Source organism: Dendropsophus ebraccatus, chromosome 13 (genome assembly GCF_027789765.1).
Source record: "Dendropsophus ebraccatus isolate aDenEbr1 chromosome 13, aDenEbr1.pat, whole genome shotgun sequence".
NCBI lineage: Eukaryota > Metazoa > Chordata > Amphibia > Anura > Hylidae > Dendropsophus > Dendropsophus ebraccatus.
This window is the reverse complement of record NC_091466.1, coordinates 30,495,357-30,508,206: the sequence shown is the minus strand read 5'-3', so window position 1 is coordinate 30,508,206 and position 12,850 is coordinate 30,495,357. Positions and strand designations below refer to the sequence as shown.

At 44.1% G+C, this 12,850-nt stretch overlaps 1 protein-coding gene across 1 annotated transcript in view; it reads left to right on the top strand.

The window, feature by feature from the left end:
* Positions 1 to 12,850, top strand: part of ARNT (aryl hydrocarbon receptor nuclear translocator) — a 57,158-nt gene that overhangs the window by 23,347 nt on the left and 20,961 nt on the right. Inside the window, exons 5-13 of the mRNA XM_069949969.1 lie at positions 3,924 to 4,137; positions 7,973 to 8,186; positions 8,279 to 8,381; positions 9,145 to 9,210; positions 9,772 to 9,857; positions 10,327 to 10,403; positions 10,519 to 10,653; positions 10,878 to 10,952; positions 12,563 to 12,714. Coding sequence (XP_069806070.1) covers positions 3,924 to 4,137; positions 7,973 to 8,186; positions 8,279 to 8,381; positions 9,145 to 9,210; positions 9,772 to 9,857; positions 10,327 to 10,403; positions 10,519 to 10,653; positions 10,878 to 10,952; positions 12,563 to 12,714 — 1,122 coding nt within the window. The remainder of the gene's footprint in view (positions 1 to 3,923; positions 4,138 to 7,972; positions 8,187 to 8,278; positions 8,382 to 9,144; positions 9,211 to 9,771; positions 9,858 to 10,326; positions 10,404 to 10,518; positions 10,654 to 10,877; positions 10,953 to 12,562; positions 12,715 to 12,850) is intronic.

The window sequence follows — 12,850 nt, the reverse complement described above, 5'->3', positions numbered from 1 at the left end:
AACTTTGTCAGTCAGTGAGATCGGCGCACGTTTGCAGTACTCTTATATGGCACAACAAATCGAGAGGCCCGGGCTGCACGAACATTCATTTGTGCACCCCAGAAAACTGACAGCGCAGAAATGTATATACGTATACACATCACAAGCAGCAGTGTATACTTTAACATTTGAGTTGTGATCCGGCATCCAGGTCTCCCAGATGTATCTTTTGGCCCCGCCTACTTCGGCAGTCAATCATTCTGGAAGAGGTGGGCCAAAAGAGACCGCTGGTGGCTGAAGAATGGGACACCTGGATGCCGGATCACAAGCAGCGCAGATGTAAGCATACACTGCTGCTTGTGATCTGTGATGCATTTCCTTGCTGTCAGTTTTCTTTTATCATTGTGGGCCACATATAACCCTGTAAATTTTAAAACCTGCTCTAAAGACTGGATCAGCTGAGGATCAGGTGTTATCCCTGCCCTTGGCCGAGCAGTGTCACTTTTACAGAGGCCAATTGTCGGCCACAGGAGCGTTTTTAGCAGCATTCCTGGTTGATCATCTGTTGTGTAAAAGACCCTTTAAGGTTCTTTGGATCTGAACTTTCCCTGTTCCAGTATCATCACTTCATCATTTCTTCTTCACATTTTTTCTTTTTATTGGTTCTATTGGATCGCAATAACTGGAGTCTCATGTTAACTTAAGAACTGTAGACTCCAGCCCACACCGCTTGGGAACTCCACAATTTAGCTAGGACATGGAAAAGCTGCTGAGTGAGTTGTTCTTTCCCCTTTACTATTCTGGTAAAAACCCATGACCCTTTGGTACATACAGCTTGTCAGCAAACCCATGCGGTAACTGGCTGCTACGTTATTGCTGTATACAGCCAGGGGATCATGTCTTTTCACCCTAATGGAGAACACTCTAGCATGAGTGATCAGTTCTCCTCATCCATCCCTGCAGTTCTCTGGTCAGGTTTAGCAAATCTCAGACCTAAATGTTTGATCCTGCTCAGCATTGGGGAAGGGTGTGAATCATTTTTATTTTTAGCATGAAATGTTACTGCAATAACTGCAACCCACGGGGCCCCCAGGAATCACTTTACATGGAGGCGCACACCAGGGTAATTGCTTGCACATGTCTTCCCTCCATGGGTCTGTGTAGTTACCAGAATCCGGACACGAGCAGCACTTGTATGATATCAGCGATTCTTGGCTGCAGATCTGGGATAATGATGTATCTGGAAGCCTCATCCAATTGCTGCTGCTGATCCAGTAAATAAGTAACCTGTTTATCGGTCGTGAACCCGAGCGTTTGCTTCACTCCTTACGTCAGTAATGTGCTCAGAAAGTGAGGCCCTCACTCCTCTAGTCGCAGTGCTGACATGACTCCGAGGTCAACACAAGATTATAGCCTGAGGAGCTGAACCCTGTGTCTGTCCTGACCCCAGGAGAAGTGACACAGCATTTCCTCTTCTCAGTTTTATGGGAACTTTACTTAAACAGTACATGTTATGGTAAGCTGGCGGGTACGTGTCATGTTTGGCAATTCTCATATCTGCGCAATCTGCTACTTGGCTACTTTCACACAGACGATTGCAGGTTTTATGTGGAAATGTGAAGTTAGAGTGGATTTTTTCTTAGGGTATAAAATACAAAAATTAAAGATGTTCTTCTAGTGGAATAATGCTGTTGGTAACTTAAAGGAAGGTAGGGGCTGTCATGTCTCTGGGAGCCTTGCTTCTGTACCATTTATTGCCACTGACATGAAACCATTTGCTGTACCACTTTATGGCACAGCTGGTGGCAGGGTTTCCATAGGCACCAATGAAAGAGCGCCCCCCAGCATCATCAGGCTGAATTCTCTTATGCTCAGAATTCTTTTGAAATGTTAAAACTGGACTTCACAGCCCCCTTATGATTCAGGTCAGTAGAGTGTGTTCTCTCTGGTGTCCTCTCTCTGTAAGTCTTTTACAGATGTACTTTGTAACATTACTTTAGTCCTGAAAGCTATCACCATTATGAATTAATTGCGGCTTTCTAACCATATCTCATGGCGTTGTCTTCATGAACGCAGCCCATGATATAAAGACTGGTAACAGTTACATGATAACTTAGTGAGTGAAGTGAGTCCAGAACACACAGATATAATACCACAAGGTGGATATGTCTGCGGTACACCGGCTTCTGGCCCTAGATGTCCTCTCAGCTGAGCTGGTTGGTTTTGTTTCCAGGTCAGACGATGAGCAGAGTTCAGCGGATAAGGAAAGACTTGCAAGGTAGGAGCATGGCGACAAAATGCTGGTTGATGGCTTCCAGTTGCCTCCGCTTCTAACTTCCTTCCTGTCCTGCCCTTTCTTATAGTCTCTTACATGTTCCCTATTATATAACGCAAAAAAGGCCTTCTGAGCAGCGCCCAACAGGGCACACGGCATATGCTTGTTCTTGTGTGAATGGTTTATTAAAGAATATCATACTTTTCCATGGGATACCTACTTATCACAAGTTGACCTTTCTTCCCTTGCCCACCATTAGGTACATTCGCCTTAAGTTTTGCCATGTATAGAACAACGATGGCCCAGGGAAATCGGTGCCACAGTCCGGTTCTGGTGTACGGCGCCGCTCTATTCACGGCCCACCCCCAGTGGGCGGAAACCCCCACCCCTCCGTGATGCAGCTTCTTTAGAACTGTCTGAACTGGACTGTTTTTTGGAACTGTCCAGAGCAGGAGCAAATCCCCATAGAAAACCTCTCCTTCTGTGGACAGTTCCTGTGTTAGCCAGAGGTGGCGGCAGAGAGCGCTGTGTCGGGCTGAAAACAAAGCAAAACTTCCTGCAGGACATACAGCAGCTGATAAGTATAGGAAGTCTTGAGATTTTTAAATAGAGGTAAATTACAAATCTATATAACTTTCTGAAAACAGTTTATTTGAAAGAAAAAAATATGTCCACTGGATAACCCCTTTAAGCAGAGCTCATGTGATGCAATGATTCTTGCTTAATACGTTGTTTTTCCACTTTGTACAAGAAGCATTTGGGCTTTTCTGCTCCTCTCTGATATTATATGCAGGTCTCCCACATGCTGACAGTGCAGATAGATGTGATGTAATGTTTCCTTATAGGCGGCATTAGTGGCGCCATCACGGCTCATGCTTGGCTCTTGTTAGTGCTTGTCTATAGGATTACAAATTGGTAAAAAGATGTCTACATCAGAGCAGCATGCACAGTGACAAGTGACATTGAGTTCATGTGGGTCTGTATTATATTACAATACAATATTCTGCCCTGAAAACAATGATGTGGGTTAGGATACCTCCATAGTACCTCTTTAAATGTGTCATATACACAGGTTGTCTGGCATATTTTTTCCATCTATATGTCCGACTCCAGGGATCTTCACCATTCCTAACACTGAACACTCCTCCACCAGAGTCAGCTGTTATTGTATCTCCCATTTACCACCTGGGCACCCCTGTTCTGTGGATTGGGGGTGTTAGAAAGCTGGTACATTATAAAACTTATTTATGGGGAAATCTCCTTTATTCTGGGGGTTCTGTGTAATCCTTATTTTTGTATATAATTTTAAACGCAACATGACTATAGATGACTGCTCTACTGTCACAGGACTGGTACGGTAGATATAGGTCTACTCATACCCTGCTAATATCTGGTTGTGTGTAAAATAGACCGTAATAATACTGTAGTAGGTAAAGCAAACCTGTTCCAGTACTTGGCACACTGATCTGTATATACTCTTATACTAAGGTTCTGTAATATTTTGTTAAGTTCCTTGATCCCAGTTTTTCCTCCTCACTTTGATGTGCATGGCTGGCATGATGGCACGGTGTCTTATAACCCAGAAGAACTGGAGTTCTAACTTTTACACTATGGTTCTCCCTTTCTGCTCTTCAATGCAGAATGACCGTTATTTACTCTTCTGTCTTAGGGAAAATCACAGCGAAATCGAGCGGAGGAGAAGGAATAAAATGACCGCCTACATCACAGAGCTCTCCGATATGGTGCCCACATGCAGCGCTCTGGCACGAAAACCTGACAAGCTTACCATTCTGCGCATGGCCGTGTCTCATATGAAGTCTCTGCGGGGAACTGGAAACACTTCCACAGATGGCTCCTATAAACCATCGTTCTTGACAGACCAGGTGAGACTCCGCAGTGAAGAACTATTGACTTAAGTGTCGTGGCCATTTAAAAAGACTTCTGGCGTAATTTGCAAGTATTACATATTGATATATGTTTCATGTCGGCAATGTGTCACCTATGGAATCATTGGAAATTAGCTCCTTAGTGCAGCAGCAGTTCTGCCTGAAATACATGTGCAATTTACTGCTTCTATTTTACACATTGTTAATACACCCTTAGACACCCTGCACCTGTTGGATCTCAACACAGAGAACTGATACCCTCAAAGAGCTGCTTCAGAGGTTTCTCATGTGTGCATTGGCCCATAGACTAGAATGGGTCCGCATACTGTCCGCAATTTTTTTGGTAGAAAATATGGATGAGCGTAAAGCAGGGGTCTCAAACTCGCGGGCCAACTGCGGCCCTCGGGACACTAGTTTGCGGCCCCCACCTCAATGGTAACTTTACTGTAAGTGCGGCCCAGCCCCGGATTAAATGCTTGCCGCCCCAAATCTTTTTTTCCCCGGCATCTTGTGAGCCAGATGCGGCTCTTTTGATGGCCGCATCTGGCCCGCAGGTCGCCGCGGCTGCCCCTCCGCCTAACACACCGCCCACCTGATGTAGCGCCCGAACATCCTTGTCGAATCAAATCAGCGCAGGGAGGGAGCGTGGAGATGTAGCGCCCGAACATCCTTGTCCAATCAAATCAGCGCAGGGAAGGAGCGTGGAGATGTGGAGGCCGGTGGGGAGAAGGGGAGGCCGGTGGGGAGAAGGAGGAGGCCGGTGGGGAGAAGGAGGAGGCCAGAGAGGAGACATGGGGGAGGCCACAGGGGGGAGGGGAATAGACACTTGGCCTGCTGGTTCCTTGGAGGGGTACTCCGGGCTGGGGGCCCCCAGCCTGGAGTACCCCTTTAATGCAAAAGGTGTGTGTGGTGGGGGTCAGGCAGTGTGTGTGTGGTGGGGGTCAGGCAGTGTGTGTGTGGTGGGGGTCAGGCAGTGTGTTTGTGGTGGGGGTCAGGCAGTGTGTGTGTGGTGGGGGTCAGGCAGTGTGTGTGTGTGGTGGGGGTCAGGCAGTGTGTGTGTGTGGTGGGGGTCAGGCAGTGTGTGTGTGTGTGTGTGTGTGTGTGTGTGTGTGGGTTCCATTCATGTTCAGAAAGTTAAATGTTAAGGAACTGTCAATATAGACATTTGAATCTGAATAATAATAATTACATTTCTCTAGTCAGCAACTATATGTGGTTTTAACAGATGAAAAGATAAAAACATTTGATGACATTGGAATGTTTTTGTAAGAGCTTTTCTTGTGGAAAGCCTGATGCGGCCCAGCCTCACCCAGACTCTACCTCCAGTGGCCCCCGGGTAAATTGAGTTTGAGACCCCGGGTGTAAAGGGTAGAGATGAGCAAATTTACAGTACAAACAAAGAGAAATGTTTCGTTATCAGCTGGCTGTTTTTGAAGTCCATGCTGCTCTGTGCCACTCCACCATGGGCGTCTGTAAAAACTGGAAATTTCTCCCAGGACTGGATACAGCTTTTTCCAGGCACCTGGGGCTGAGCAGCACAGACTTCAAAGGCAGCCGGTGTATAAAGAGATTGCCAAGCTAATGAAGCAATTTGCTCCGTTTGAACTATAAACTCACTTATCTCTAGTACGGAGCCATATATATATTATTGTATGCACATAGTTCTACTATTAGCAGGAATAGTGCTGAAGATTGGTATAAAGAAACCCATTACTTGAGTTGCATACGTGAGTATAGTAGACTGTAAAATGCAGATGAATACAGTCTGTTGATTTAGGTAGAAGATAACCTAAAAGCAGTATATATGTATGTATACTGCCTTGTGAATCCAGTGCCGGTCAGACTACTTTCTTGATTTATTGTAGGAAAGTAGTGTAAGATTCCTGTGATGTAGGTGATGGGTGAAGGGAGCGATTACAAGATCATTTCCCTATTTCCTTGTGTCTCACAGCCATCCGCTCACGTGGTGTCTGGGCCAACACAGGGGTCAGTAATGTCCCCTCAGTCATAAAGCATGTGTCTGCAGATATGAGGCTCTCCTGTCATTGACTGACCTCTACAGTTACTTTACCAGAATGTTTTGCTCCTTTTCTGTAGTGATTGTACAGTAAAGTAACTGTAGATGTTAGTCCATGAAAGGAGAGCCTTATATCTGCAGACACATCCCTTATTTTGGGTTTTCCAGGCAAATACAAAACCTCCCTTACTGCCCCCCCTATGCATGGAAACAATAGAATAGTGCATGCTTAGCTCCTAAGCTCCCCTGCTGTTCTCTCTGCCAGTTCATCCGGTCCCGGCTGTGATCCAATTCTTTCAGCTAATGATGACGTCCCACTCAGCCAGTCACAGAGCTGAGCGATGGAGCTGGACGTCATTGGAAGCTGGCAGAAAAGGAGCACCGCCAGGACTAAAAGATCTAACAGTCGGTGTAGTGGTGGAGACAGTAAGAAAGGTGTTATATTTTTTCAGAGAATCCCTTCAAAGGGTTAGGCTAGGAATATATGGTGGCACATCACATCCAAGTAACATATTTTACTAATAAAAAAATGTTGTGGGTTTATTGCTTACAATAAAAATGTCACATGTTCTGTCATGCTAGGTGTTGTCTCCAATAGAAGGCTCCATGCCACACCTTACCTGTAGGGACTTGTGTGCCACCATGCAGCGCCCAAGAACATTATTTCACTGTACAGGCCCTTATTGACATAAATCTTTTTGCTTATAGAAGGTTTAGGTTAATGGAGTCTGGGGTGATGGCTATTGTATCTGGCAGAAGTCTGATGTCTCCACCATAATTGTGAAATAATTGCTGTCACAACACAACCCCAGCCGGAATGCTGCAAAACCATAAACCAAGACATTTAGCAGTAAATCTTTCCAATTGATTATAGTGCCAACATGCTCCGTAGAGTTGTATAGAGATTGTCAGCACTTACATCAGTTTTGGTCTCCGGTAGCTCTACCTTTCTCAGACATGGGAATTAGGAATATTTAATAGGAAGTTAATAAACCACCGTCTGTTTTCGGCAGTCCTCAGTCAAGTGAGCGCACGATTAATGTTTTCTGTTCTCTGTTTTTTCTAACCGAAACGTGAACAGATCCTGGTAGGTAGAACATACACACACATTAACGGAGGAGTGTTTCCCCTAAAATACTAAAATCGACAAAACATTAAAATTCACTAAGAACCATCCTGTCTGACATTCGGGCCCCCACAGGTGTTATCAGACCGCTTTCCCCAGCTTGTGGCTTGCCACTCTTTCTACCTGTTCAGTGATGCATTATGAAGCAGATTTACTATTCAGGGATCAGGATTTGACATTTAATCTCAGGAAGTTATCCCCTAGGCACAGGATCAAGTAGGGGATTGATGACCTGGACCACCCCTACCACTGATCATTAGTGTTAACTGTGTTCCCCTATGAACTGAGGGGACTAGGTGTGCATGACCAGCGCTTTAGTCATTCTGTGTGAGGATTACAATCATTGCTGAGCCCAACATTTGGCAATATTTATAAGCCCCATGGAATAGGCCGCACACAAATGTTACACTTTGTCCTGGTTCTCCCACCAATCGGCTTCTTATCCTTGTCCTATGGTTAGGGAACAACTGATTGAGAACGGAATACCCCATTAACATCTTTAGGAAAGCCATGTGGCAACCATACAAAGCTTAGCTTGTTCTTGTATCATGTGTAGATCGTAGTGTTAAGACTGAGAAGCAAAGGAAATGATTTGAGTTGTTCGTCTGATTCTCTTTGTAAAGGAAGCTGCTTCTAATGTTCCAAACCTCTACTCTGTAACTGTAATTCTTTCTTTCCCTCCCATGTAGGAGTTGAAGCACCTGATTTTAGAGGCTGCAGACGGCTTTCTGTTTGTTGTATCATGTGAAACAGGAAGGATTGTGTACGTCTCTGACTCAGTCAGCCCTGTCCTCAACCAGCCACAGACAGAATGGTTTGGAAGCACTTTATATGACCAGGTTCACCCAGATGATGTGGACAAGCTTCGGGAACAGCTGTCTACAGCAGAGAATGCCATGACTGGTGAGTAACAGGCTTCATTCCTTTACATGGTGACCAGGTGTTTTTACTTATGCAACGCATAACCCAACTGTTGTGTTTTGTTTTTTCTAAAGGGCGCATCCTCGATCTAAAAACTGGCACAGTAAAGAAAGAGGGTCAGCAGTCCTCCATGAGAATGTGCATGGGTTCACGGAGGTCCTTCATCTGTAGAATGAGGTATGATCTGCAAGATGTACAGACCTCCCTTAATCCCCTGCCATTGTATGTCTCTACATAAATCCAGGTGCACCAGAAGCTGCCTGCGCGCCCATTCTGAGCGGGCTTAGGTTTCCGCTTCAGTTTCCATCTGAGAATGTAAATTGTGATAAATGCAGCATGCACACTGAGGCCATGCCCAATCCTATGCACAACCATTCCCCCTTGGCAAGTGTGGCACAGACTCTGCAAAATGTTTTTTGTGCACAGAATTGCAACACTTCACCAGGCGAGTGATTTTGGTGTAAGTGCTAGTGGTCATACTCCCATAATGGGGGATTGGTGGCATATCCTGATAATATATCGGTCCACCTTTATTGAACTTACATTTCAAACGTGACAGCTTCTATATAAATTGCTAGTATAATAAAATCACTATGTAGTGGGCAGGGGTGTTCCAGTGACCCCTATGTAGCCACTTTCATAGTTCCATATGTGTTTTGCCATTATTGTCTTACCATATATACTGTTATCTAACAGCACACTGCAAGCTATGTGATTCTGTTTAGTCTACTTCACAATAACCAGCTTCCTCATCTAAACTCACACCCAATTTAAAAAGTGAGTGTTAGAGTACCAGCATTGTCACTTAAAGGAATGGTAAAGCTCATAGGTTTGTATATACATACAGCAGCCTTATGTATCACCAGAATAACCAACATCCTATTTGCATCACAGGTTTGTAGGACTTGGTTGACCTTTTAACAAATTCTTCCTGTTTTAGATGTGGGAATTCCCCGGTGGATCCGTCCTCCATGAATAGGCTCAGCTTTATGAGGAACAGAAACAGGTGAATGGACTATCCATACTTTTGCTAGCATCATAGCTATCAGATTTTCTTAAAGGGGTTGTTCACCAAATTTTTTTTTTCTTTCAAATCAACTGGTGCCATAAAGTGCCAGAGATTTGTAATTCACTTCTATTAAAAAAATCTTAAGTCTTCCAGTACTTATCAGCTGCTGTGTGTCCTACAGGAAGTGGTGTTTTCTTTCCTGTCTGACACAGTGCTCTCTGTTGCCTCCTCTGTCCATGTCAGGAACTGTCCCGAGCAGCAGCAAATCCCCATAGAAAACCTCTCCTGCTCTCCAGACTGGAAATAATACAACTTCCTGCTGGAAGGCTTAAACTTTTTTTTATAGAAGTAAATTACAAATCTCTGTCACTTTATGGCAGCAGTTGATTTGAAAGAATTTTTTTTGGTGTACAACCCCTTTTAAGAGAGTGGTGCAAAGAATTTGGGGGGGGGGGGGTACTAATACCAACCAGTCAGAAGGTGTCCTGGTGTTGCAGGTGACTCTACTTTTTTTTTCAAATGAATCTTACAATGTTTTATTACCTTTTTGTTTTAAAGGAATGGCCTGGGTCCTCCTAAAGATGGAGAGCCTCAGTTTGTGGTTGTACATTGCACAGGATATATTAAAGCATGGCCTCCTGCAGGTAATTCACCCAATGCTCTTCTTAAAGTGGCACTGATCTGAGACTAAAATCAGGAATTATGAGATACCTATGAGCAGTGCGCCCTGGCAAGTATAAGCCAGAGTCTAAGGCCGCATTCACAGTGAGTAAAACAGGCGGAATCCCGCCTGCCTCTGTGTCACACAGGGTCTATGGGATGCTTGCGCGTCTCCGCTTACATCGCTCTTCAGTCAAAGAATTGAGCCGTCACATAGAGACACTGAGGCAGGTGGGATTCCGTGGCGGAGCTCTCCACCTATGTTACTGTGTGAATATACCCTATATTACCTTGTGAACATACCCTTACAGGGGAACGCCTAGTTATAGATGCCCACATTTATAGCGCCATTGATATGGCATAGGTGTAATCTTAAATGTGACACCTGCTGGTGCATATTTTATAGAAATGGTGATGGAATTGGGTAATAATATATGGTTGTGACATTGACAGGTGTCACATTACCAGAGGATGACCAGGATGCAGGACAGAGCAGCAAGTTCTGCCTGGTGGCCATTGGTAGGTTACAGGTAAGTTCTGATCTTTATTTCCCTAGAGATGAATGATTTTGCATGTTTTGGGCTATTATGAGTTGTATGTGAATGGATTCTCATGCAGGCTATACTGTTTCTTCCTTTCCATCAGGTAACAAGCTCCCCTAACTGCACAGACATGAATAGCATCTGCCAGCCTATGGAGTTTATCTCTCGACACAGTGTGGATGGCATGTTCACATTTGTGGACCATCGATGTGCTGCAACTGTTGGCTACCAGCCGCAGGTAGGTGAGACGCTGTCCCCCATGTTACTGTTGCTTTGCATTGTAGCAGATATTAGATGCTGTTTTCTGAATCCTGCCCCCCGATATTACCTTGCATGAGCACTGTGTTTCTTCCTACAACAGGATACAGATCAAAGACGTCCTTGTTTTTCCTTTCATTTACTGCTCACTGTTTTAAAGGTCACATCTGTTTCCATTCTCATTTGTCTTAATTTTATTTTAAGGAACTCTTAGGAAAAAGCATTGTGGAGTTTGCGCACCCTGAAGACGAGCAGCTGCTGAGAGACAGTTTTCAGCAGGTAATCTGTGCAAGTATTGTCATATTTCTGCAGAAGAAACCATAGATGACAGTGGAAGCTGGTTATATAATTTCTGCTCTAAGTTACCTGACTCCCTGCTGATGATGAAGACAGGCAGCAGTCTGGAGGCGCCGCTTATCTTCAGGAAAGCAAATAAATGAACAGTTTGAAATTGTGTCCCGTCCGACCTTTGTTTCTTTAGATCAGAGATTTTGCGGGACAGAGACCGTCCCTATAAGGGCTCTGTTACACACACAGATATCTGACAGATTATTGAAGCCAAAGCCAGGAACAGACTATAAACAGAGAACAGGTCATTAAAGTAAAGACTTAAGCTTCTTTTATTTTTAAATCCATTCCTGGCTTTGGCAGATATGTGTGTATAATAGGGCCTTTACTGTTAGACTGATAGTGACATTGCTGATGAATATGTCATGTTAGAATAAGTCGGCTACAGTGTCACAGCTCTGAAGTGTTGACAGATGGTCTGTAACTGGATGTTGGACCTTGTGAACTGTGCTAGAAGCCATGCTCATTGGCTGGGGACATAAGGGACATGAGGACTGAGTACTATATATCTGCAGAATGAGCATATGACTTAAAGGAGAAGTCTGGAAATTTTTTTTATTAAAGTATTGTATGTATTTTCCCCCAAAAGTTATACAAACCACCAATATACACTTATTACGGGAAATGCTTATAACATAATAACATACTTTTTTTCCCTGAATTTACTACTGCATCAAGGCCTCACTTCCTGGATAAAATGGTGATGTCACTTCCTGGATAAAATGGTGATGTGGTTGCTGGAGGCTGCTGGAGAGGATGATGGCAGAGGGATGCTCAGTGTCCCTCCAGTGCCCTGTGTCCCTCAGTGTCCCCCTGCCATCATCCTCTCCAGCAGCCACAGCCCGCACAGCTCTGGGAGTCGGGTCGTGACATCACCAATTTATCCAGGAAGTGAAGCCTTGATGCAGTAGTAAATGCAGGGACAACAGCACTTTATAAGCATTTCCCGTAATAAGTGTATATTGGTGATTTGTATAACTTTTTGGCGGCAATACAATACTTTATTAAAAAATTTTGCTGGACTTCTCCTTTAAGGCCATATAGTCTCATTAAAAGGGACAGGAGCTGAAGTATGAATGAGATTTTAAGATTCCTATTCGGCCTTTTTAGCACATCCATGAGATGCTTAGTGGGAGTTAAATCTGGGAAATTCAAAGGTCAAGTCAACACCCTAATCTTTCTCATGTTTTATGATCATATTAAAGGAAGCCACTGCCATTAGGGAAAACCCTTGCCATGTAGGGGTATACTAGGTCAGCAGCAATGTTTTTTGTAGGTGGTGCGTGTCAAAGTATTGATTTTCCTTTTCATCTTGTGGACAGCAATCTAACAGTCTGGGCAACTTTCTGTTGGCACACCTTTGGCCGTTGCATTGATAGGGGATCACTAATACCAATTTTCTCAAGTCATACTACTTGCCATTTAATATGTTACTGCTTGATGAATGGCATTGTCACAAGATAATCTGTTTTATTTACTTCACCTGTCAATGTTATGATCAGTGTGAATACTAAGTATATGCTCATTGTGTCTCCCTCCAGGTGGTGAAATTAAAAGGTCAGGTTCTCTCCGTCATGTTTCGGTTCAGATCCAAAAGCCGTGAGTGGCTGCTGATGAGAACCAGCTCCTTCACCTTCCAGAATCCCTACTCTGATGAGATTGAGTATATCATCTGCACAAACACCAGCGTAAAGTAAGTGTCGTGTGTATGGCTGGCATTCTTATAATGTCATGGGTAATTCTGATCATGAACACATGATCTAAAATATAATCTAAATGTTGTATTATCCACAAGAAATAAATCTTTTTTAATCAGTCATTTTCTCGAG